The sequence below is a fragment of the Paroedura picta genome, chromosome 3 (genome assembly GCF_049243985.1).
Source record: "Paroedura picta isolate Pp20150507F chromosome 3, Ppicta_v3.0, whole genome shotgun sequence".
Classification (NCBI taxonomy): Eukaryota; Metazoa; Chordata; class Lepidosauria; order Squamata; family Gekkonidae; genus Paroedura; species Paroedura picta.
The window spans coordinates 7,266,591-7,290,467 of record NC_135371.1 but is presented as its reverse complement, the minus strand read 5'-3'; the positions used below and the strand labels follow the sequence as shown (position 1 = coordinate 7,290,467).

At 50.5% G+C, this 23,877-nt stretch overlaps 2 protein-coding genes across 4 annotated transcripts in view; one reads left to right on the top strand and one right to left on the bottom strand.

The window, feature by feature from the left end:
* Positions 1-9,681, bottom strand: part of AGPAT1 (1-acylglycerol-3-phosphate O-acyltransferase 1) — a 64,612-nt gene extending 54,931 nt beyond the window's left edge. The window contains exons 1-2 of one of the 3 annotated variants that reach the window (XM_077331212.1): positions 9,035-9,681; positions 7,663-7,732 (exon numbers count right to left, since the gene is read on the bottom strand). The gene's annotated coding sequence lies outside the window, so the exon portion shown is untranslated. Of the gene's footprint in view, positions 1-3,506; positions 3,812-7,662; positions 7,853-9,034 lie in introns of those variants that run through there. The other 2 variants (XM_077331211.1, XM_077331210.1) reach the window with 2 other exon arrangements.
* A 202-nt stretch (positions 9,682-9,883) lies between these two features.
* RNF5 (ring finger protein 5) lies at positions 9,884-23,877 on the top strand. Its single transcript, XM_077331246.1, has 6 exons — positions 9,884-10,566; positions 15,815-15,833; positions 16,635-16,747; positions 17,991-18,045; positions 19,352-19,463; positions 22,469-23,877. Exons 1-6 carry the CDS (start codon positions 10,427-10,429, stop codon positions 22,555-22,557), a joined length of 528 nt encoding a protein of 175 aa, XP_077187361.1. The 5' UTR covers positions 9,884-10,426; the 3' UTR covers positions 22,558-23,877.

Genomic DNA, 23,877 nt, shown 5'->3' with positions numbered 1-23,877 from the left:
TCCTTGCAAGCCTCATTCCACAAGCGAACACGTGAAGCCGCCTTTTCCTGAATCAGACCACGGGGCCATCAGGTACCGACGACTCAGACGGGCATCGGCTCTCCAGGCTGAGGTCTTAAACATCACTGACCTCTGGGCACCTTCGAGACGTTTGATACTGCGTCTGGGACCTTCTGAGCGCCAAGCAGATGCTCCACCACGGAACCACACCTCCTCTCCTATCCTAAATTACTGTGCTAGATGCACTTCAGCTGATGCAAGGGGTGGCAAAGGGGTTCACGTTCTTCACTGCCATGGGTCAGGGCCTCCCAGTTTGCTTTACAGCATGGTCGGACTGGACCAATTCACCCAGCTCTGCAGTTAAGTCATGGAATTAGGCTTGAATGTAAGAAGAGCCCGGCTAGATGAGGAAGGGGAGGCGCCCTGGGTGGGAAGCGTTTCGGGTTTGAAACTACTTTTTATTGCTATTTTAACTTGCCTTGAACCACAAGGAAGGATGGGGTTTAATGCCCCTGAATGTGGAGGTACAAGTCAGTCACAATGGTAGGTAGGTAGGTAGAAATAAAATTAAAAAAAGAAGGAAGGAAGGAAGGAAGGAAGGAAGGAAGGAAGGAAGGAAGGAAGGAAGGAAGGAAGGAAGGAAGGAAGGAAGGAAGGAAGGAAGGAAGGAAGGAAGAAAGAAAGAAAGAAAGAAAGAAAGAAAGAAAGAAAGAAAGAAAGAAAGAAAGAAAGAAAGAAAGAAAGAAAGAAAGAAAGAAAGAAATCTAACAGCAAGGAAAATATCAAGAAGCTATCGAGTCTGCCCCCAGCTCCCACCAGAATGTTGTCACTAGGAATGACACCCAGTGTTTGCACTGGGAGCCTGCCAGACTGACACCAAAAGATCATTCAAACTGGAAACACTGCCAAAGCCTCCTTGGTGTTAAAAGGACACAAAGGTCAAAGCCAAGATAACCAAGACGATGACGGGGCTGAAGCACGGGGACTACGAAGAAAGGCTGGGGCTTTTCAGTTTATATGGGGCTTCAATATTTGATGTACGCTAATCGTTTTTTCGTTTTCTGTTCTATCTAACCTTTTATTTTATTTCTTTAAAAGCTGGTAATTCCAGCATTTGAAAAAAGAGAAAAAGATGATGGGGGGGGGGGGTGTGACGACAGCAGAGGTCCATAAAATTACACACAGGGTGGAGACGGTTGACAAAGATAAATGTTTCTCCCAAAATTCTAGAACACGAGGGCACCCAATAGAGCTGATGGGCAGGAGGTGTAAGCAAAAGGAAACACTACTTTACACAGAGAATAGTATTTCCTTTTGCCTGAGCCTTCTGCCCATCAGCTCCATTGGGTGGAATTCGTTGATATAAGATGTTGTGATGGCCACAGGAATAAACTGCCTTGAGATGAGAAAAATGCATGGAGGAGAAGTCTATCAACAGCTACTAGCCATGGGGGCTGAGGGGAACCTCCACACTCAGAGGCAGTCAGCCTCTGGATCCCAGAGCCAGGAGGCAGTGTCAGGGGAAGGCCTCAGCCTCCATGTCCTTTTGTTGGCTCTCCAGAGGACCTGGTTCTCCCTTTGTGAGAAAGGATGCTGGACTAGATGGACAACTGGTCTGACCCAGCAGGGCTCTTCTTCCATTCTTAACCCCAAGAGCCCTCCCGAACACCCCAAGGATGGGCCAGAGATCCATAAGCTAAACTACATTTATTTAATTTATTTATTTATTTCACAGGTCTCCTTGCATACTCCCCCCCTCCCCCAGACTCCACCTCACTCGCTCAACGACCCAACATTACTGAACAGTCACCTGAGGAGGTGTGCAGGAACGCCACCCAGCCTTCTAGGAAGGCACAGGTTAAAAATACCGATCCGTCCTTCCTTCTCTCACCCGTGCCAAAGGTTTGCAAAACTCACCTCATTCATTCAAAGTTTCCCCCCACCCCAGCGGGCATTCTATAAAAGGGCTCCTCCACGCCTCATAGCCTCACTTGGGGGTGAAGACATCCGAAAAAAACTCTTCCCAAAAGAGTTTTCTCTCCCCCACCCCCCTGTGTTTTGTAGAACAAGGGTGGTCTACCTGTGGTCCTCCAGATGTCTATGGACTACAATTCCCATGAGCCCCTGCCAGCATTTGCCGGCAGGGGCTCATGGGAATTGTAGTCCATTGACATCTGGAGGGCCACAGGTTGACTACCCCTGTTGTAGAAGATCCCAAATGGGGATATTAGGCACAAGTCCACTCAGTTCAGTATCCTCTACTCTCCAGGGATCTCAGGCAGAGGTTTTTCACACCCCCTAACTGCAAATGTCGTGGATCGAACCTGGGACCTTCTGAATGCAAAACAGAGGCTCTTCCACTGAGCCAAGTTCCCTTCCCACAGACACAGGGCTCTCCTACTTCAGAATTCACACCACAACATATAGAACAGGGGTGGCCAAACAGTGGCTCACCAGATGTCCATGGACTACAATTCCCATGAGCCCCCGCAAGGTGGGAATTGTAGTCCATGGGCTTCTGGAGAGTCACCGTTTAAAGAGAGCTCCTTCCCCCCAAAAAACAAGCTGTGTAAAGTTCTTCCCTTTTCAACTGGCAGGGGCTGCAGGGAAAGGGCCACAGTTCAAGCCCCTGCACAGCCGGGGCCTTGAGTTGTCTTAGCTCAGTGGCATCCCCTGCAGAATGGGGTTAACCTACGGATGTCCCACACAAGGTTGTGGCAACCATGTTTGGGGTGGGGCCATACCCTCCAGACATTTCTGGCCCCCACCCCTAGAACCGCTCCCTGAGGACAGCTCATATATCCCCACTTCAAAAGCAGGCCCCTTCCTTGCATCGTGGGGTCCTCCTACGGCCACCGTCTCTCTTCCTACGGCCCAGGCCAAAGTATCCCTTTAACTTTGCCAACTCAAGGTTGGGAAATTCTTGGGCTATCTGGAGTGGGCGGGATGGAGCCCGGGGAGGGCTGGTTTTGAAGAGGGGAGCAACCTCATCCGGGCCCGATGCCAGGAGCCCACCCTGCAGAGCGACCAGTTTCCTCGAGGAAAACTGGTTTCTGAAGCCTGAGGATGAACTCTAAGGCCCAGGGAGCCCCTGGGCTCCACCTGGAGGTTGGCAACACCACTCCAACCCCAAACACCCAGTAGGTTCCCCATCCCGGTCCCTCTCATGTCCCATCCCCAACCTCCATTTGCTTCCCTTCACCACGCCGTCACAGACACCCCCCCCAGCTTCCCCTTCCAGGCCTTTCTCCCCCCACTTGACCCTTCCCAGCTGCCCCCTCCCCAGCCAGCCATCATCCAAGCTTTCCCACTCCCCCCCCCAAGTCAGATTGCTTCCTTCACCACCACCCCCATCCCTCCCTTCTCCCCCCCCAAAGCAGCCCCTCTCTCGGGGTTCTCCCCCAACTCACACCACACAACTCCACCTCCCCGGCCGCCCACCCACCCACCCATCCTTGCCCTACATGCCCGCTGCCCAACCCGGACTCCTCCCTCCCTGCCCTTACCTGGCTGCTTGGCCGCCCCTCCCGGGGGGCAGGGCTGGGCGGGGAGGGGGGCTCCGGGAGGCCCCTGCCCGGCTACCCCCCACGCCTCCAGGGCCAGGCCATGATGGTGCAGCCGCGGCGCTTGCAAGGATGCGCTGCAAAGCGGAGGGCGGGCGAGAGAGAGAGAGAGAGAGAGAAGGGGGGGGCCGCGAGCAGAGCCGAGCCGAGCAGCGGAAGGGAAGGACGCGGATGCTCCAGGCCGGCCTGGCAGGCAGATGCCGCTTCCTCGGGGGCTGGGGGGGTGGAAAGCGAGGCAGGAAGTGTGGGGGGGGGACCGCTGATGGGCAGCTGCAGCCGCCAATGGCAGAGGCGGCTCCCTCCTCCGCGTCCCCCCCTCCCCACCCCGTGACCACTCCGCGGATGCCGTCCTCCCCCCCCCCCGCCCCGAAGCGCGCACACTTCCTCCCCCCAGCTCGCCTTCCCGCGCCTTCGCCCTTCCTTCCCATTCATTCCCGGCCCTGCATCCTGGAGACCCTCCTCCCTCTCTCTCCCCGCCCCCAAGGGGGAAAAGGCGATGGGGAGGGGGGGGTCTGTGGGCTTTTGATTTTTTTTTGGGGGGGGGGAGTAATGTGCAACCGATCTTCCCGATCCCCCACGGAAGGGAGACGCCGGCTGCCCGTTTGCTCCCTGGACGCGTGCAAGCGCATCCTTGCAAATACGCGCACACCCGGGGCGCTTCTACGTCCTTTTATGCCCAGCCTTTCTCCCAAAAAAGCGGAGGGCGGCCTTCCTGGTTTGCCCCCCTCCTCCCTTTTGCCGACACAACAGCCCTGCGAGGTAGGCCAGGCTGAGCGGCATCCCTGGGCCAAGTTGCTGCAGGGCGCCCTCCTAAGCAGGTCTTGAGCGAGTAGGAAGGATTCCGGTCTATACTAGGCTGCCTTCGGAGAATCGCAGGGGTTGCAGGGGTTCCCAAAGGCCATCTAGTCCAACCCCCTGCTCAGTGCAGGATCAGCTTCAAGCATCCAGGAGAAGTATCTGGGGTTTTGCATCCATGGAAGTGTTCTAAGGATTTCATTCCCAAAGAGCTTTGTGGCCTAACAGGTATTGGAACCCTGCTGGAGTCTCCTAATTTATGGGCCACACCGAATTAACACCCCCGTGTCTTTAAATTCCTGCAGTTTCTTTTCTAACTTTAAAAAGCTGGTTCTCCAAACACTGGACATTTAGTGTGATTTCTGACCATAGCTTACTTGCTTTCGTTATTTTCTCTCAGGATTCACAGGGACTTCCTCCATTTTATTTTTTATTATTTGAACTTCTGTTCCGCCCTGTCTCTGACGACCCAGGACAGATCACAGCATTGATTGAACCCGTATCACAACAGTGACAGAAGCAGAGACTGAAGTTGATAGCACATATAGCTTGTGGGCTCACACAGGCAGCAATCCGTGGTCACGGACTGCCACGAAATTAAAGGCAGCTAATGGCTGAAGACTTTTGCCTGGCCAACCCTGTGAAGTAGGCTAATCTGAAAATTTGTGAGCCATTGAGTGGAATCTCTGGGATCCTTGTCCAGCATCCTTATCATTGCACCCACACATACGCAGAGAAAGGATGCGTTGCCCATGAATGTTTAAAATATTGGTGAATGCCAGCATTTCACTTAAAACCCAGCAAAATTTTTCTATATATAAGAGAATCAGAATCCTCTTTTATAGGGTTGCCAACTGGGGATCTCCTGGGATTACAACTGACCTCTTGTTTACAACCGACCTCCTAGAGAAAATGGCCATTTTGAAAGATGGACACTAAGGCATTATACCCTGCTAAAGTCCTTCCCCTCCTCAAGCCGTACCCTCCTCAGTGTTCAGCCCCAAATCTCTAGGTATTTTTCAGTCCAAAGCTGGCAGCTATCCTCTTTTAATTTATAATGTTTCCTTGGGTAGTTGTGTTGAAAGGTGAATTAGAAGAATTTTAAATTAATGCTTAACATATATATGTGTGTATATATGTACACATACATCCACACACATGGTAGATGTATTAATATGAAGTTAACATTTCATATTATATATGAAATAACATGAAATTAATAAGTCTGTTGATGCAACTCTTAGCATTTGAATGCTTTAAAAATAGAGTATACGCCTGTGAATGCAGATCAGCACCATTATAAGCCAGTCTTATTCATGGGAAAAGATATGCCAAATTGAAATCTTTCACATCCTGTGATATTCTATCATCACATTACAGTGACTGTCCAAACTTTGGTGAATGATTGAGTTCATATTAACCAGGTAAGGCTACTGAGAGTGACCACAGGACTCCGCAGGAAAGATTTCTTTTGCTGGTGCCCCCTCCCCCAAGTCTCCTGGTCACCAGCAGGAGATGGAGGGGTAGGATTGATAGAGCCAGGTTGGAAATCACCTGAAGAATTGGTGGAGCCTGGGAAGGACAGGGACGTCAGTGGGGTGCCATGCCGGAGAGTTTACCCTCCAAAGTATCCATTTTCTGCAGGGGAACTGATCTCGCTAGTCTGGCGATGAGCTGTAATTCTCTAGGTCCTGCCTGGAGGCTGGCATCCCTAAACCTAACCCAAATGTATGCATTGCATCGATTCCAGAGCAACCAGGATCACAGTTTTGTTCCCGTAGTCCTGAAGTCTGACCTGAATAGCTCATATTAGACTGATCTCATTAGATCTTGGTAGCTAAGCAGAAATGACCCTGACTAGTATTTGGATGGGAGACCTCCATGAAACACAAGGGGCATGATGCAGATTCAAGCAGTGGTAAACCACTTCTGGACCTCTCTTGCCTTGAAAACCTACCTGGGGTCCCCATATGTCAGCTGGGACAGAATAGCCCTTTGCACCCCCATTCCAGAATTTGTGAGTTTTGACGTTCATCACCGTTTTGGAGGTTGATGGTGACAAGTATGGTTTGACGAGGAACTTAAATCATTGATATGAGGAACCCTCCTCTGTTTTCAAATGTGAACACTTGCCCTTGAGTGGTGCAGATTCAATGTTCTTGTCACTGGATGATATGGGGCCAGGCAGTTGTCATAGACGCTGTAAGAAGGGAACTTTGAATACAGAATTAGCTAGGGTTGCCTGCTCTGAATCGGAAAATACCTGGAGATTGTAGAGGTGGAGGCTGGGAAGGACATCTGCAGGGTGCAGTGCCTTTGAGTCCACCCTCCGCAGCCGCCATTTTCCTCACGGGAAACTGATTCTGGTCTCCTGGAGATCAGTTGTAAAAGCACAAGATCTCCTGGCCACCTTAGAAGTATCCCAATCCCGATCCCAATGAGAAATAAAAATGAACCTGGGCACATTTCCTTGAAAGAAAGTCCCCCAGTACAACTGAAGCACCACAATCTAATCTTTTGCATGCTGATTCATAAGTAAGCCCCATTGACTTCAATAGCATCTATTCCAAAGTTACAGATATCTGAGCCCACTGGGATCAGCTGGAAGAAACCTGCAAGCAAGAATTGGTTAAAACCAGTCTAGCAAACTAGCAAGACCACCAGCGAGTAGTATGGGAGACAGGGGAGCAAAGGTGTTGATATACATTTTTCACTGTCAAGTAAGTTTTTATATCTGAATGTTTCACTGTATTGTTACAAGAGTTGTGTAAACTGCCCTGAGCCAAAAGGGTGGTATATAAATATAAATATATAAAAATATTAAAAAATATATAAATATATACATAAAAACTGAACCAGTGTGATGTAACTGTTAGACATATTAGATCCAGCATGGGATAGGATCAAATCCCCACTCTGCCATGGAAGCTTGCTGAAAGACATTGGGCCAGCTGCACACTCTCAACCTAACCTACCTCGCAGGGTTGCTGTAAGGACAAAACAGAGGAGCAGAGAACAATGCAAGCTGCTTTGGGTCCTCTTGGGGAGAAAGGCGAGATATAAAGTAAATAAATAAACCATCAGTCCCACTAGCTGCTGCTTCCCATTCTTATTCCCCACCATGACACTGCAATAATAGCAAAACCAGGAAGGGCGGGCTATAAAAATAATCATTGGGCAGAATTTCACTGTTGAGACTCTGAGCCCGGTGGCTACTTCCTTTGGTCCGCCCACTTGTACTTTCCCTCTCACATCTTCTGTTTCCTTCCCTTACCGCTTTGTAACATACATTCCCCTTCCTTACCTTAAGTTCTCCGAAGTTTCTTCTGTACCCCTGATCCAACTGTTTACTTCTCCCATTGGGCTTCCAGTTTCTAGGATTAAGAACATTATCAGAAGATTATCAGAACACCCCTGCTGGGCTGGATCAAAGCAAACAAATCCATCTAGTCTAGTTCAGTACATTTGGCAGGTCGCACAATGGCGAGCCAGATGCCCCAGAACTTCCATAGAAATCTTTGCTTACTGCTGTGCTCCTCCCTCCTTGTAGCTGCTGCTACTCAGAGATAGACAGCTTCTAAAGACTTGTTTTCCAAGAAGGTGTCCAATTTAATTGAAATGTTTTTTTTTTTCTTCAAGCCACCCAAACCTTCTTTCTCAGACCAGTTTGTTTTACCGGGCATGCTTAGGCGCTCATAACTTTGCGCTGGTTCATACTGCCTTACTTTTGACTAATGGTACAATCCTGTGTACACACTATAAACAACGTAAGCAGCATTGAACTCAGAGCTGTATTTCTGAGTATATTTGCAAAGGGTGAGAATGTATGGCTGCCATCCTGCGAATTTACTTGGGTGTGACCGACTTAAGTTTTATCTAACAGTAAGCATGCATAGGGGAAATGCTTCAGTCTTCTGCATGCTTTCCTGGGTGTAAGTACCATTGGAACTCAACAGGATATTTCTGAGTAACTAGTCATAGGCTCAGGTTACCTGTGAAATGAGGCATGGGCTCAGGTTGAGCGAGGAAGGAAAGGAAGGAAGGAAGGAAGGAAGGAAGGAAGGAAGGAAGGAAGGAAGGAAGGAAGGAAGGAAGGAAGGAAGGAAGGAAGGAAGGAAGGAAGGAAGGAAGGGTGCTGAAGATATTTTAAAAGTTTAGAGGAAGGAAGTGGAATAAGAAAGAAAAGAGATATAAAAAAAGAAACAAATATTTTAACCTTGTACCCAGCCCACCTTTCTAATAAGCACCCAGCAGTGTAAATGTTTATGACCCCTAGTAAGGTGACCAGATTGTCCCACTTTTCGAGGGACATCTGGGGGTACCTGGCAAATTGTACTTATGTTGAAATGTAAAAATATATATTACAATACTATTTTTGCATTCTATGTGTTCTCTGAAACTTTTTGTTGCTCCATATAGACCAAATTTTTAATCAAGAACTCCCCCAGCCAATGGTATCCCGCTTTACCAATGTTAAAATCTGGTCACCTTACCCCTAGATAAGTACAAGAAAACACCCTCTTCAATCATCCAAAGTTTGCTGGAGCAACTAGGAAGTGGGAAAGCAAGCCCAACAGCACTACTTGCCACACATGCATTAATGCCTTGTCCTACCCAGAATTTGAACCTAAAAGCAAGTACTCAGAAACAAGGACTAGAGTGCAACCCAAACTTACTCTGTCCCACCATGCTGGGATCTCCAGGGGGCACATGAGAGGAGGGGGGCTGCTCACCCTTTCCACATGAGTCCATGTCCAACTGCTTGACTATAGAGGGCTGGTAGAAGCGTGTTGGCGTGGCAATGCCTGCAATTATGATGCCTGTGGGTTACCACGACACGGTCAGGAAAATAAACGGTCCAGTCCGACATTTGACAGGGTGAGGAAAATGATAAACTCTGATGTTCCAAGCATACATTTGTCAGCCAGTAAACCCAACTGAGCCCAACAGCGTGCTTAAGAGCCACCCCTTAAAATATGACAGAAACCATAATGGGCTTTTGATGGGTTCCGCAGGATTGTGGTGATTGTGAGTGGCAAAAGATGGAACTTGTGGCAAAAGACAGGGTGTGTTGCCACAATGGTGGCAGGAGCACTGGTGCGTTAGGTGTCAGTGGCTTTTTACAGCGATGGGGTGTGTGCTTATCCCCCAAAACTCATCATTTTGAAGCAGGTGTAGGCCGCAGTGGTGCTGGTGAGACCTGGTTGCCATGCCAACAGCATCCGTCAAACAGCTGTGTGGTTGCTATGACACCTGGGATTTTTTTTTGCACACGCCCAGGGGACACAAGTTCACCATTTTTGCCCCAGTTTGCAGTTGAGTCATATAGTGAAGGACTCTGGATTAACGCTGGCAGCAGAACCAGAAGAAAGGCGTGTGCTTGGGGGGGGAGGGGCTCATTTTTATTCTGTTTATTTTCATCCATGCTCCGCCTCCAGGGGCTACGGCGTAGGTTACAGCTGATTGGTCATTCAGGCCCAGGCAGGAAATGACCCTTGACCCTTCAACCGCCTTTCCCCTCATAAAGGGACACGCAGAGCACGGCTCAGCGCGCGATCAAGCCCCGCCCCCGCGGCCGGTGCGGACTCGGAGCATCCGCTTTCTAAATTGGACTGAGAAACCGTGGATGAAGATCCGTCCCGCCCACCGCCAGGCGACGCCCAATCAGAACCGGCGTTTTAGTGGGCGTGTGCCTACTCGTCGCGCGCACGTTATCGCCTTGCTGCCACTCAGTCAATCAACGGCAAGCCTCTCTTCCCCCTCCCCCGGTCAACTGAGAGTTTATTTTGATCGATGCACGGAGGCAGGCCAAGAAAACGCTTCAGCCAATCATCTCCGCGCATAATTTGACAGCCATTTTACGGAACCAATGAAAAAAGTTTCAAGAGCCCACTCGGCGCTGTGGGCGGGACTAAGCCCAATGTGCGCAATCGGCTTCCCGGACTCTACGGTTCGTTGCCTCTCGCTCCAACGAAATGCCAGCAGGGCGTGAACGACGACCAGCTAGACCAATCGCGGTGCGGCGGGCGTTTCCCACTGCCCTCCCGTGGCTTAAGTGAGGGCGGAAGATGGCGGCGGCCGGGACTGGTCCGGGGGATCCCGACGGGGGGTCCGAGGGGTCAAACCGCGACCGGAGCGCCTTTGAGTGCAATATCTGTTTGGAGCCTGCCAGAGAAGCCGTCATTGGCCTCTGTGGTCACTTATATTGGTAAGGCGGGGAGGAGGCTGAGCGGGGGGCGGGGGGCGGAGGAGGAGGGGGGGCTGGAGGGGTGTGGTCGAGCAAGTGGGGCATGTATGCAGAAGCGGAGCCCGAGGGCGGTGGTCTGCATAGAAAATTGCCCCTGTTAGTTTTTTAATTCCCCTCTTTGCAGCATTCTGTCGCGCAGAAGTCAAGCAGGTGACGTCTGGCCCCTTCGTTGTATCCTCCTGCCTGACAAAACGACACCTGTTGAACTTCTGCCTGGCCCTGTTTATTTTATTTATTTATGTTTACACTGATATCCCTCCCTCCCCAGGGCTCAGGGTGGTTTACGACCAGGAGGAGTGCACGGAATCAATGGCTGTAAATAATAATATTAGTAACAGTAATAACAATAGACAGTCTCCAATAGAACAGTAAGCAAACAATAGAGCAGTAGTGAACAAAATCTAACAAACTGAGGCCCTGTGGTTGATGATTTACATGGGAGGGAGGATTGGGGGGGGGGGGACAGTGGAAGGTGTGGTTCTGGCTGACCTCAACCAAATGCCTGGTGGAGGAGCTCTTTTTGACAGGCCCTGCTGTTGCTATTTGGGGTACAGAGTCAGGGATGATTGTTGAAAATGGCACCTATGAAAGAGATGGGTGGCTATAGGGGGTCAGAATAGGCCCCCAGGAAGGGTGGATTGTGTTCCCGTGGAAGCGTGCTTTCGAAAGGGAGTCTCTGGCGGATTGTGGAGGGTCTTGTTTTCTAGTAGTGGTGGTGCAGAGCCTCGCTTCCACAGTGGCAAGAGGCTGGGCTGCCTCCCCCTTGTTTTGTGGGTCCAGTTCAAGACGATGCGTGCGGCCGCTGATACAGCTGTGGCTCCGTGGACAGTGTCTGCTTTGCACATAGAAGGCCTCCGGGTCAGCGTCGGGCTCCTTCCAGTTTCAAGAAGGACCAGCTAGGAGCTGATGTGGAAGAACCTTTGCCAGCGGCGCTGGAGAGCTCCTTCCATTCAGAGTCAACGTCAATGAACTTTATAATCCCATGATGAGATTTCCCCAAAAGGGCAGCTTAATGTGGTCACGGAGCTAATGAGACTTTGCCAAAGAGACCTGCTCTGCCGCTTCTGTTCTACCGCCCAAGGTGTTCTGGGCTGGTTGACGTGGCTCTCCTGTCCTCGATTTTTATCTTCTTAACACGCCAGCTGAACGGAGAAGAAGAGTGCCTGGTGCAAGGTCAGCCAATAAGCTGCTTGGCGGAGTGGAACTGCGAGATTCAAGTCCGGTAGACTTTGAACTTTCGAGAGTTAGGTACAAAGTGGTGGAGGGGATGTGCTGGAACCCAGAGTCTTCTTGACTTCACTGGATGTTCTGAGCACCACAACACACTGCCCAGACTCTCTGTAATTGGTGTTAATACCACAGGAGGTGTCACTCCATGGCAGAGCCTCTGCTTTGTGTGGAGAAGGTCCCAGGATCAATCCCCAGCATCTTACATTCAAAGAACTAGCAGGGGTGGACAAACTGTGGCTCTCCAGATGTCCATGGACTACAGCTCCCATGAGCCTCTGCCAGTTGTCCAGTTGTCCATGGACTACAATTCCCATGAGCCTCTGCCAGCATCTGAAGAACCACAGTTTGCCCACCACTGTTAGTCCAGATGTCCATGGATTACAATTCCCATGAGCCTCTGCCAGCATCTGAAGAACCACAGTTTGCCCACCACTGTTAGTCCAGATGCCCATGGACTACAATTCCCATGAGCCTCTGCCAGCATCTGTAGAGCCCCAGTTTGGCCACCCCTTCTAGTCCAGTTGTCCAGGGACTACAATTCCCATGAGCCTCTGCCAGTGTCTGAAGAGCCACAGTTTGCCCACCACTGCTAGTCCAGTTGTCCATGGACTACAATTCCCATGAGCCTCTGCCAGCATCTGAAGAGCCACAGTTTGCCCACCCCTGCAAATCCCCTGGACTTGATGAGGTGAAAAATCTTTGCCTGCGACCCTGGAGGGCTGGTCTCCGACTGAGTGCACAATACTTGCGTCGACGGACCCAGGATCTGATTCAGTATTAGCCAGCTTGATGTGTGCAAGTGGCCAAAACACTCCTCCCTGTTCCACTTGTGGTTTTTGCCCGCCGTGAGTAGGGCAGAGCTGAAGCCATGAAAACTCTGGGAAGCAGGGAGTGGTCCAGTTAATTGCACTAAAGCAAGGGAGGGGCCCTTGTGCCTGAAAAGATGGAGCACGGGAGGTCCTGTGGTTGATATTGGCTTTTCGGCTCCTTGGAATGAGCTGGAGCTCTACATCCAATTAGCAAGGGAGGGACTGGGTTAAGGCAAATTGAACTGCGGGGTTGAGGGCGGATCATGCCCATTCCGTGTCCCTGGGCGCCAGAAGCCAGCTAAAGTTGCTTAGGGCCCCAGCTGGGCAAAGAAGAAACACCTCCTTTTGGAGAGGCTGCAAGGAAATAGACTAAAGGGAAATAATTCTAATAAGGCTAAAGGGATGCGTTGAGCGAGAAACTGGCAGTGGGGACCGGGACCAGGCACAAAAAAAGAAAGGTGTTTCTAAGTGGAAGTAAAACCATTGTGGTTAGAGGGTTGGACTAAGATCTGGAAGACCTGAGTTCAAATCCCCACTCTTCCGTGAAGCTTGCTGATTAACCTTCAGTGGCATAACTAACTGGACAAAAGGGGCATTGCAGAGTTGGGAAAAGTTCAGTGAAGAGGAACCAAGATGATTGGGGGGTGGGGAGCACATTCCCTATTAAGAAAGGTTGGGACTTTTCAGTTTAGAAAAGAGGCAGCAGGGGGGGGGGCGATATCTGTTGCACTTAATATTTCTGGTAAGGCCTTGGAGGAGGAGCATGTCTCATGGCTTAAGTGCCACTCAACGCATAACACCCACTCAGGGCAGCTTTCCTGCCCCTGAGTGCCTCCTCCTCCAACCAGCTTGCCTGTCTGTCCAGCAGCCAGCCTACCATCCCCCAACCCTGACCACCCCCTCCTCCTTCCACTTCCCTCCGAGGCTCGGAGGCTGCAGATCCCTGTCGCATGAGAGCTGCCCCTGCCGGTGAGTTCCCTAAGAGCTGCCTGCAGCCATTCCAGGTCCTGGGGGGAGGAAGAGGCCGTCCACAGAGTTCTTCCACTCCACCCCCCTTAATCTAGCGCCCGTTGTATTCCTGAATGCAACAGGTTTGGCCCCTAGACGGTTTATAAAATTATGCATGGGATGTCAAGAGTTGACAAATACAATCCTTTGTTTTTCCCTCTCCCAAATTACTAGAACTTGAGGTCATCCCGTGAAGCTGGTGAGCTGTAGGTTCAGAACGTGCAAAAGGCAATACTTCTTTACACAGTGAGTGATTATGATGTAAAATTCTCTGCCAGAGGATGTAGTGATGGCCACAGGAATAAACAGCTTGTGGAGGGGATTAGAGAGATTCACGGAGGGTGATTCTGTCAGGGGCTACAAGCTATGGCAACTGAGGGGAACCTGCTCATTCAAAGGTACTCAACCTCTGAATCCCAGAGACGAGAGGCAACCTCTGCCTCTCTGCCCTGTTGTTGGCCCTCCAGAAGAACTGGTTGGCCACTGTGTGAAACAGAATGCTGGACTAGATGGATCACTTGCCTGATCCAGCAGGGCTCTTCTTATGTCACTGAGAGGATAGAATGGGGGCAAGAGATTTACATATGTTCCTCTGAGTTCCTTAGAAGAAGACAGTTACCTTGGTTTTTTAAAAATCTCTCTTGAGTGTTCTGGGAAGCTGCTTTGAAAGATCTGTGGCTGTGAACCTGTATATCCCTGGATACACAGTGAGATTTGCATCTGAGTAAACAGAGATGGGGTGTGAAAGAAAACTTTCTTCCTAATAAAACTACTTGATTGCAGCCTTCAGCTGTGATTCCCAAACTCCGTGCAGAAATATCACGGCCCCCTGCATCCGTTGTATTATGAGTGCCCGTTGACGAAAAAGCTGCTATGAAATTACTTCTTGTCCTAATCGTCCCAGCAGTATCTGTGTAGGCTTGAAAAAACTGGAATACGTATACCTGCAGGACATACTAAGCTCCATGCCAGATTTTTGGAACAAGGAGTTTCTCGGAACTGCTGTGCATCAGGGGAGACAGAACGGCCAGTGACTTGATGCAGTATAAGAAAGCTTTGTGTATTTGAATAGGTTGGAGATAGGCGTGCCTTTCTTAGAGCCTCTTGTGGCGCAGAGTGGTAAGGCAGCAGACATGCAGTCTGAAGGTCTGCCCACGAGGCTGGGAGTTCAATCCCAGCAGCCGGCTCAAGGTTGACTCAGCCTTCCATCCTTCCGAGGTCGGTAAAATGAGTACCCAGCTTGCTGGGGGGCAAAATGGTAATGACTGGGGAAGTCACTGGTAAACCACCCTGTATTGAGTCTGCCATGAAAACGCTGGAGGGCGTCACCTCAAGGGTCAGACATGACTCGGTGCTTGCACAGGGGATACCTTTACCTTTAGGCGTGCCTTTCTTAGTTCCTAGGGGGTAACCATGTTGGTTTGCATTGGAGCAGTTAGATGGGAGGCCAGTAGCATCTTGGAGAACAACCAGCTGGGAGAGAGCCAGTTTGGTGTAGGGGTTAGGAGTGCAGACTTCTAATCCGGCGAGCTGGGTTCAATTCCGCGCTCCCCCACATGCAGCCAGATGGGTGACCTTGGGCTCGCCACAGCACTGAGAAAGCTACAGAACCGTACAGGCTCTGCTAATCCCTGCTGAAAGCTGTTTATTCCTGGGGCCATCACGACAACCTCTGGCAACAAATTCCACATTTTAGTCACTCTGCACAGTGTGTCTTTTTGTCCATCCTCAACCTACTGCCCATTGGCATCCTTGGATGCCCTCGAGTTCTCATATTTGGGGAGAGGGAGCAACCTTCCTGTTTGCCAGCTCTCTTTTTGCCCCGTGCATAATTGTAAGATCGTAAGATGGCATGACCTTCCTTTGGCAAGCAGGCTGACCGATGAAGCCCACAAAGAATTGGGACGGGAACATGGCTGCCATGGAGGCAAGCCTGAGGATCAGGGCACAGGTGGAAGGAGGCAGAAACCTGCCAAAGCAGGTTTAATACAGACTCCTCCGAAGAGCTCCATGTCCCCTCCCTGAAGAGGTACCTGGGAACCACTGGCCACGTACGAAGAAAAAAAGTGTTCCCTTTTGGAAGGGTTTCCTGCTTTTGTGTCCATTTATCAACTATGAATCTGAGTAATAAACATTTTCTCTCTCTTTTTTTTTTTTTTTAGCTGGCCTTGCCTTCACCAGGTTAGTATTCTTCAATCTTTTTCTTCTGGGCATGTGTCTAGAGTGCAAGGGAAGATCCTTAAGGCTTATATCTGTGGCCAAAAGACTCGTTGTCTTATTTGTTTTAAATCTGCGTAAGCCCCCTCTCCCCTTTCTCCCATTACAGCAGGACCCCAGGTGAGCATCAACTTTAAAACCTCTAAAACAGTGGTCCCCAAACCTTTTTTATCACCGCTTGACAATTTTACTGAGGCCTGGTGTGTGGGGGGGGTAGTTTACTCCTCTACTCTCAACCACTGCCCTAACGCTCTCTGATCGCTATGGTCATGTTTAAACATCCCTTCAAAATAAGATACAGGCACGCCACAGCAATGAACACAAGGAACATTTTATTTTCATGGAAATTTTAACTCACGACAATGACAAATCAATGGGAACCCTGAGCTTGTTTCTCTGCAACGAGATAGTCCCATCTGGGAGTGATGGGAGACAAGGACACCCGAAGTGTGTTGTAAAGGGCCAGGGGGGATGAAGTAAAGGGCCGGGGGGGGGGAGTGGAGAAGGCGTCCTTCGCGGCCCACCTCCAATTAGTCGACGGACCACATGTGGTCCGCGGCCCACAGGTTGGGGACCGCTGCTCTAAAACATTCAGGCCTGAAGGCCATGTCATCATCTTAATGGTGACCAATGCTTCTGATTGTGGATTAGGGGCTGGCTTGCTTCAGGGTGGAGGGTGTGGCTGCTTCTTGAGCTGTATTTTTGGGAGTTCATGGAGGTGGGAAGAGCAGCCTCCTCATTCACCGTCATGCTTTCCCCCCCTAGTGGCTAGAAACACGGCCTGAGCGGCAGGAATGTCCCGTGTGCAAGGCAGGCATCAGCCGGGACAAAGTCATACCTCTCTATGGTCGTGGGAGCTCAGCTCAGCAGGATCCCAGGTGATTCTTTCCCTCCCGGATTATTCTTGTTCTTCCCACCTACTTTGGCAGAATCCTCACCTCCGTTCTCTTCTCCTATCCAGTAGAACAAGCTATTTGGATTTTTTGGGGGGTTCTCTTTTCCTTCGGAGCTTGACTCCCAGGAAGAATAGGGTGGTTTGGAGCTGTGAAGAACTGCTTCTTGGTGTCTGTTCTTCCTCCCCGAGAGATCTCTTTTTGGGTCAACTGGCTGACGGTTCGGTTGAACGAGAGCAGGAATGGAGAGCAGGATGGCTTTGCAAGCAAAGCAGTTCCACTCCCGAGAGAATCTCAAAAAGGGATTCTCTAACTACATAAGCAGAACATCGCTCTGTGTGTGTGTTTTGGCTCAGGACGTTTTTATCACGTTAATGTTCAGACTTGCGTTCAAGAAGCGCATGGTTCTCCATCTTACCCTCCTTCTCGTTCTCTGTCCTGGCCCCCCGCCTAGTGGAACGGGGGTCCCAGAGGAGATCCGAGCCCTGCCTGAGCTGTCACAGTTCCGTAGGGCCTTTAAAACAGAGCTTTTCCGCCAGGCCTTTGGTCGATTTCCCTGCCCCCCTCTACCTAGATCAGGCTCTCTCAGCCAGGGTTTCATGAAACCCTGTGGTTTTTTTCACAGCCATGGAAGAGTTTCCTAATGGGTGGGAGTTAATAGTTTAAGTGTTTTTTAAATTTGTTAAACATTTATTGCATGATATGACCATATGTGGCCATGTTGACCCACCCACCCAGGGGCCCCTCCCCAAATGGCCAGTGATGGGCCTGAAGGGGCCCTGGGTGGGCGTGTCCACAGCTCCAGTTGCCCGCTGCAATTTTGTTGTTGTTGTTATGTGCGAAGTCGTGTCCGACCCATCGCGACCCCATGGACAATGATCCTCCAGGCCTTCCTGTCCTCTACCATTCCCCGGAGTCCATTTAAGTTTGCACCGACTGCTTCTGTGACTCCATCCATCCACCTCATTCTCTGTCGTCCCCTTCTTCTTTTGCCCTCTTTTGCCGCTGCAATTAGTGGGAGCAAAACAGAGAGTGGACTGTATAAAATAAGCAGTTTGCCGTGATTCAGCTGTCAGGTGCAGGATGCAGCGTTTGGGGGATCGGCTTTTAGGCCCTGCCTTGCCGAGCCTCTTGTGTTGAGCGGTGTAGAAATCTCCCAGGGGGTGAGCGACAGTGGTAGCAAAGGAGGGCTGACCAGCCGGCGTTCCTCTTCTTCATTCCCGTGCAGGCTGAAGACTCCCCCCCGGCCACGGGGTCAACGCCCGGAGCCTGAGTCCCGAGCGGTGAGTGGACTTTCCCCTCCGCCCCACCTTCCATCTGTCTGCTCCTCTCTGTGTTTTTATCATGCCGGTCTTTCAAAGAGCATGCATTGCTCTCGCCACAATTTTCACCCGCTACAACAACCCTGTAGTTCAGGTTAGACTGGGGCGCCGGGCGCATTGATTTTGAGCCTGCAGGGACCTTTGGCATTCTGACCCACGGGGCTGGGCGTAGGACACAAAGAAAGGCTGCTGAAGGAGGTTGTGCCAGCCAGTGAAGATTCTCAGCCCTGTAGCCGCAGCTGCCAGTAAGGATCTGCACAGCCAATCAGAGCCTTTTCAAGACAAAAGCCTCCCCCTGGTCCCACCCACTTTCTCAGAATGCTCTTCAGTAATCTCAGGGCTCTCTCAGCCTCACCTCCCTCACAGGGTGTCTGTTGTGGGGAGAGGAAAGGGAAGGCGACTGTAAGCTGCTTTGAGACTCCTTTGGGTAGAGAAAAGCGGCATATAAGAACCAACTCTTCTTCAGAAATCTCAGGGCTCTCTCAGCCTCACCTCCCTCACAGGGTGTCTGTTGTGGGGAGAGGAAAGGGAAAGCGAATGTAAGCCACTTTGAGACTCCTTCGTGTAGAGAAAAGCGGCATATAAGAACCATCTCTTCTTCTTCAGAAGATGTCCACTTATCAATTGGAATTCTCCTCCATCACAGGTGCTGGAAAATTCTGGGGTGGGCCTGTAGCTTTTGTGCCTATATGAAAACAAGTGAGGGACCATTTGGGCAGCAAACCGGAGACATTAGTATATATGTAAAAAAGGTAAAGGTATCCCCTGTGCAAGCACCGGGTCATGCCTGACCCTTGGGGTGACACCTTCTAGCGTTTTCATGGCAGACTCAATATGAGGTGGTTTGCCAGGGCCTTCCCCAGTCATGACTGTTTACCCCCCAGCAAGCTGGGTAGGACAGGATTTTACCTGCGGCTCTGCATAAAATTCTTTGGTTTTTTTTAAAGTATATTATTAATAAAGGCTACATTTTTTTTAATAATCACATTGCGCTCTTGCAATGTTATGGGGTTAGGCCAATTGACATTTCCTTTTCCGTGAACCTTTTTGGAACAAGGTTTCGGTGGATGCCACGGTGCCTGCAGGTAGCAGGGTGGAGGCCCCTCAGTTAGACTGCAGGTTTAGGATTGGCCCAAGATCATTCCTTATGCCTCGGGGCAGAGTGGGGATTCCCGGAGTCCTAACCCAGTACTGTGCCCACAACACTGGATTCCTCAATTGGAACCTCTTCCTTCTTTATCTCCTCCCCTCCCCCTCCCCCTGGCAGGGCGTGGGCGGCTTCCCGGATGCAGCCACTGGCTTCCATATGGCGTTTGGCATCGGCGCGTTCCCCTTTGGGTTTTTCGCTACCGGCTACAGTGGCCCAGGTGAAAGAGCAGGTAAGGTTCTGCTTTTAAAGTCAGGTTAAACAGAAGTGCCACCTGCCCGGGTGGGTGGGGAAAGCCAAAAGGACACAAAATGGGATAACACCGTGTCTAACAGTTAACACAGAAGGAAAAAAACCCCACCATGTAAAGACAACACAATGAGAATTTGTACAATACAGGAAAAAAGCTTCCCCCAGTGCTCTGAAAGCACAAGCAGAACCTAGCAATGTTACAAAGCTATGGAGAAGCTGTTGGAATGCCACTGGGCAAATGAGGAATCCAAATGAGGCATTTCCAGTGGCCTTCCTACTGCTTTTTCATATCTTTCATATCTCTGCATCTGGGTCAGAAAAATGAAAAGCATGCCTACTGGATGGGGGATACGCTTCTAGGTAACACTGTGTGTGAACGAGACCTTGGGGTACTTGTGGATTGTAAGCTAAACAAGAGCAGGCAGTGTGATGCAGCGGTAAAAAAGGCGAATGCCATTTTGGGCTGTATCAACAGGGGCATCACATCAAAATCACAAGATGTCATAGTCCCATTGTATACGGCACTGGTCAGACCACACCTGGAGTACTGGGTGCAGTTCTGGAGGCCTCACTTCAAGAAGGACGTAGATAAAAATGAAAGGGTACAGAGGAGAGCGACGAAGATGATCTGGGGCCAAGGGACCAAGCCCTATGAAGATACGTTGAGGGTCTTGGGAATGTTCAGCCTGGAGAAAAGGAGGTTGAGAGGGGACATGATAGCCCTCTTTAAGTATTTGAAAGGTTGTCACTTGGAGGAGGGCAGGATGCTGTTTCTGTTGGCTGCAGAGGAGAGGACATGCAGTAATGGGTTTAAACTTCAAGTACAACGATATAGGCTAGATATCAGGAAAAATGTTTCACAGTCAAGAGTAGTTCAGCAGTGGAATAGGCTGCCTAAGGAGGTGGTGAGCTCCCCCTCACTGGCAGTCTTCAAGCAAAGGTTGGATGCACACTTTTCTTGGATGCTTTAGGACGCTTAGGGCTGATCCTGCGTTGAGCAGGGGGTTGGACTAGATGGCCTGTATGGCCCCTTCCAACTCTATGATTCTATGATTCTATGACTAGATGGCCTGTATGGCCCCTTCCAACTCTATGATTCTATGATTCTATGATTGTAGCAACGCTATGTTTTGTTTTGTGCCTTCAAAACTTTTTTCCCACGTTGTACAAATTCTTATTGGGCGGGGGAGGCAGGCAGTAAACTTGCCTGTGTAGATCTGTGCGTGCGTCTCAACTGTAGATGATTCCGTCTCTAGGTTTTGTCCGGGTTGACTCTGTTTCAGAGAGGAGTCGGCCGGGCTTTGCCCATAGTGCCGTGATGTACAAATTCCCGTTGGGCCGTGCTTGAAGAAGGCATACCACTTTCGTTTCCTCCACGAAGCCGGCAAATGGGTTGAATTCCCGCCAAGCTGGCTTTTTGGCCTAACAACTATTCTTCAAGCCACAGCACTTCTCCAAGCGATGAAGGAATACGGATTCTACCGTGCTTGTGCAGTCCCATTGTGTGTGGCCATTGTGTGTGGCCATAAGCATGCATGTGTGTGTCCACCCTATTTTATTTATTTAATTAATTAATTTAGATTTCTACACCGCCCTTCCCTACGGCTCTGGGCGGTTTGACAGGTCCACGTGCTGACACTTAGATTTTGTTCTATGTTCAACCGGGGGAATGTTCATAAAACATGCCGTGGCATCTCGGCCTGGGAAGGGTTGATTTTCGGACAGCTGCAGCCAGAATTTTTGTAGCCAAGCGCTGTAGAGGTTTCAGACAGTTTAGCTCGCATGTACTTCCGTTGTGTTTTTCCTGTATCATTTTCTTGTTTCGTGTAAACCGCCCTGAGCCTTTGGGGAGGGGACGGTATATAAATACAATCAATCAATCAATCAGTGAATTGATATTGGTACACGGCCTGCGGAAAGAGATTCTGTTTTGTGTGGCGAAGAAGTCCAGTATCTCCAGGCCGGAGGACCAGGTTGTAGGTGACGGGACAGACCTTAGTGTAAGACTGTGGGGGGACCCTCTGCCTGTCTGAGCTGTCACTGTGGGCTTGGGTAGTCCAAGGGTTTGGTTTAGTAGGGGGGAAACCTTCATGTGAGTCGTTATTCTGTTACCGTGTCCAGAAACTGGATACTATGGAGCTGCCTTTCTCAGCTTTTTGGCCATTGAGAATACTCTGAAACATTTCTCAGGCTTGGAGAAATCCCAGAAGTGGCATGATCCATGCAAAATATTGCTGGGAAGCATAGCTATGGACATATACCCACCTGGGTCCCCTCCCCTCCCCACCCCAACCAGGCCCATCATTTGCCATTTTGGGCAGGGGTCAGCATGACCATATACGTTTAATGATAAATGCTTAACAAGAAAAAGATTAAATATAAAAAAATGAAATCCCACCCATTCGGGAAACCCTTCCAGGGCCGTTGAGAAACGTGCCATAAAGCTATTAGCAGTTGTAATTGGCTACAGGAAACCCAGGTCCCTGTTGAAGCCAGGATGACATGTGGTGTTTAATTCTTCGGTGGGTTGTGATTCAGGCCTTGAGGAACATAACCCACGATGGAGCCATGCAGATGTGATGCAGCTGGATCCTCATGGCTGGAGTCATTAGGGACAGGCTTTCTCCCTACCTCAGGGAGGCGTACCTTTCCTTTCTCCCATACAAGTGAACATTGAACATTCAGTTATTTTGTGGGGAAGTGAGGGACCTCAGTGGGGTATAATGCCATAGACTCCACTCTCTAAGGCAATGGTGGCCAAACAGTGGCTCTCCAGAGGTCCATGGACTACAATTCCCATGAGCCCCTGCCAGCTCCTGGCTTGGGCTCATGGGAATTGTAGTCCATGGACCTCTGGAGAGCCACTGTTTGGCCAACCCTGCTCTAAGGCTTTGGCCAACCCTGCTCTATTTAACTCAAGAGGCGGCAGCTGCCAGGTGGTTCCCTTCTAACCTTCTCCCCTTCTCTGTCCCTCTTTCTGCACAGAAGCAGATGCGATCCGACCATCAAGCTGGCAGGATTCCTTGTTTCTCTTCATCGCCATCTTCTTCTTCTTCTGGCTACTGAGCATCTGACCGGACCCGAACTGGACTTGCCCCACGCCAAAGACTTCCAAACTGGCTAGGAGGGCTTTGATATAGAGAGGGGGAAGGAGATGCCGGGAGGGGGGGGGGTAGGGGGTGGAGCTTGTTTCCCCGGCTTCACGGGCTGGGCAGGAGGGGTCCCGATGACGTAATTTAGGCATGGCGATTCTCTGTCGAATTCCGCACCCCTCTCCGACACGCGCACAAACATACACACGCGGGCGCGCACGCGTCTTAAGCAGAATTAAAGTATGTAACAGGACTACTTTCAAGATTTCGCAGTGGGGAGGGAGGGGAGAGAAGTCAAGTGGGCTGGGGGGGGGGAGTCTCGTAATTATCAAACAGTAGGGTTGTTTTCCCTTCCCCTCCTGATTTCTCTATGTGGAGGGGAGCTCAATCAAATAGTTTTGGGAGCCGGGGGGAGGGGGGTGTTATCCGTCTCAGAAGGCTGTCTTCCGGCACACCACCATACTGCGTTGGTTTGCCTCCCGCTTGTGGCCCTGCTGGGTGGGGCGTGTGCCATCTTGGTTTCTGGGCATCTTGGCTGCTTTCAGAACAGGGTGCGAGAGCTGCGGTGAACCTCGGCTCTCCTTGGTTGAGTCCACCGCACGCCGCCCTCTCATCACTGTTCATGGCTTATGTTGCTGTGCATTGCTACAGCAAGCTGTGTACGGAAATCCAGAGTGCCCTTCGCCCCGTCTGTGATCTGGCACTGTGATTGTGAGGGAAGGGGCTTAGAAAGAAAAGGGGACCGACGACGCAGGGAGTGTCCCTTTTCGCTTCATAAGCATCACAAATCCGAAAACCCCTGCCGGAGGCGGGAAGCCACAAACAGATGGGAGATGGCTGTTGGCGGAAAGGGAGGGGGCGTTCTTGGAAACCTCCCTCCCCAGCGTTAGCGCACCCCTTTTCTGCCATTCCAACCACCGGACAAGAAGTTGATTTGGCTGGCAGGGTCACACACACACACACACCCTTTCTGCAGGGCAACACAAGAAGCCCCTCACGGCAGTCCTACGGAGCATAAGGAGCATTTGTCGAGCTTTTGTGAAAACGCCAGCTAGTTGAGAGAGCAGGGATTGCAGGGCAGTTAGCTGTGTTTGGCAGGTGGCCAGGAGGGAACTTCACTTTTGGGGGGGTTGTGGTGGGTTGGGGGAAGATCCTCGCCTCGTCTTGAATAACAGTATTTCATGGTCCAGGAATCTGTGGAAATGCAATATCGTCGTCTTTTCTTTTTGTTTTTTGAGTGAATGAGCAGAGACTTGGTGTAAATTTAACCGATGCTGTAATTAAATTAACCCACACTTCGTA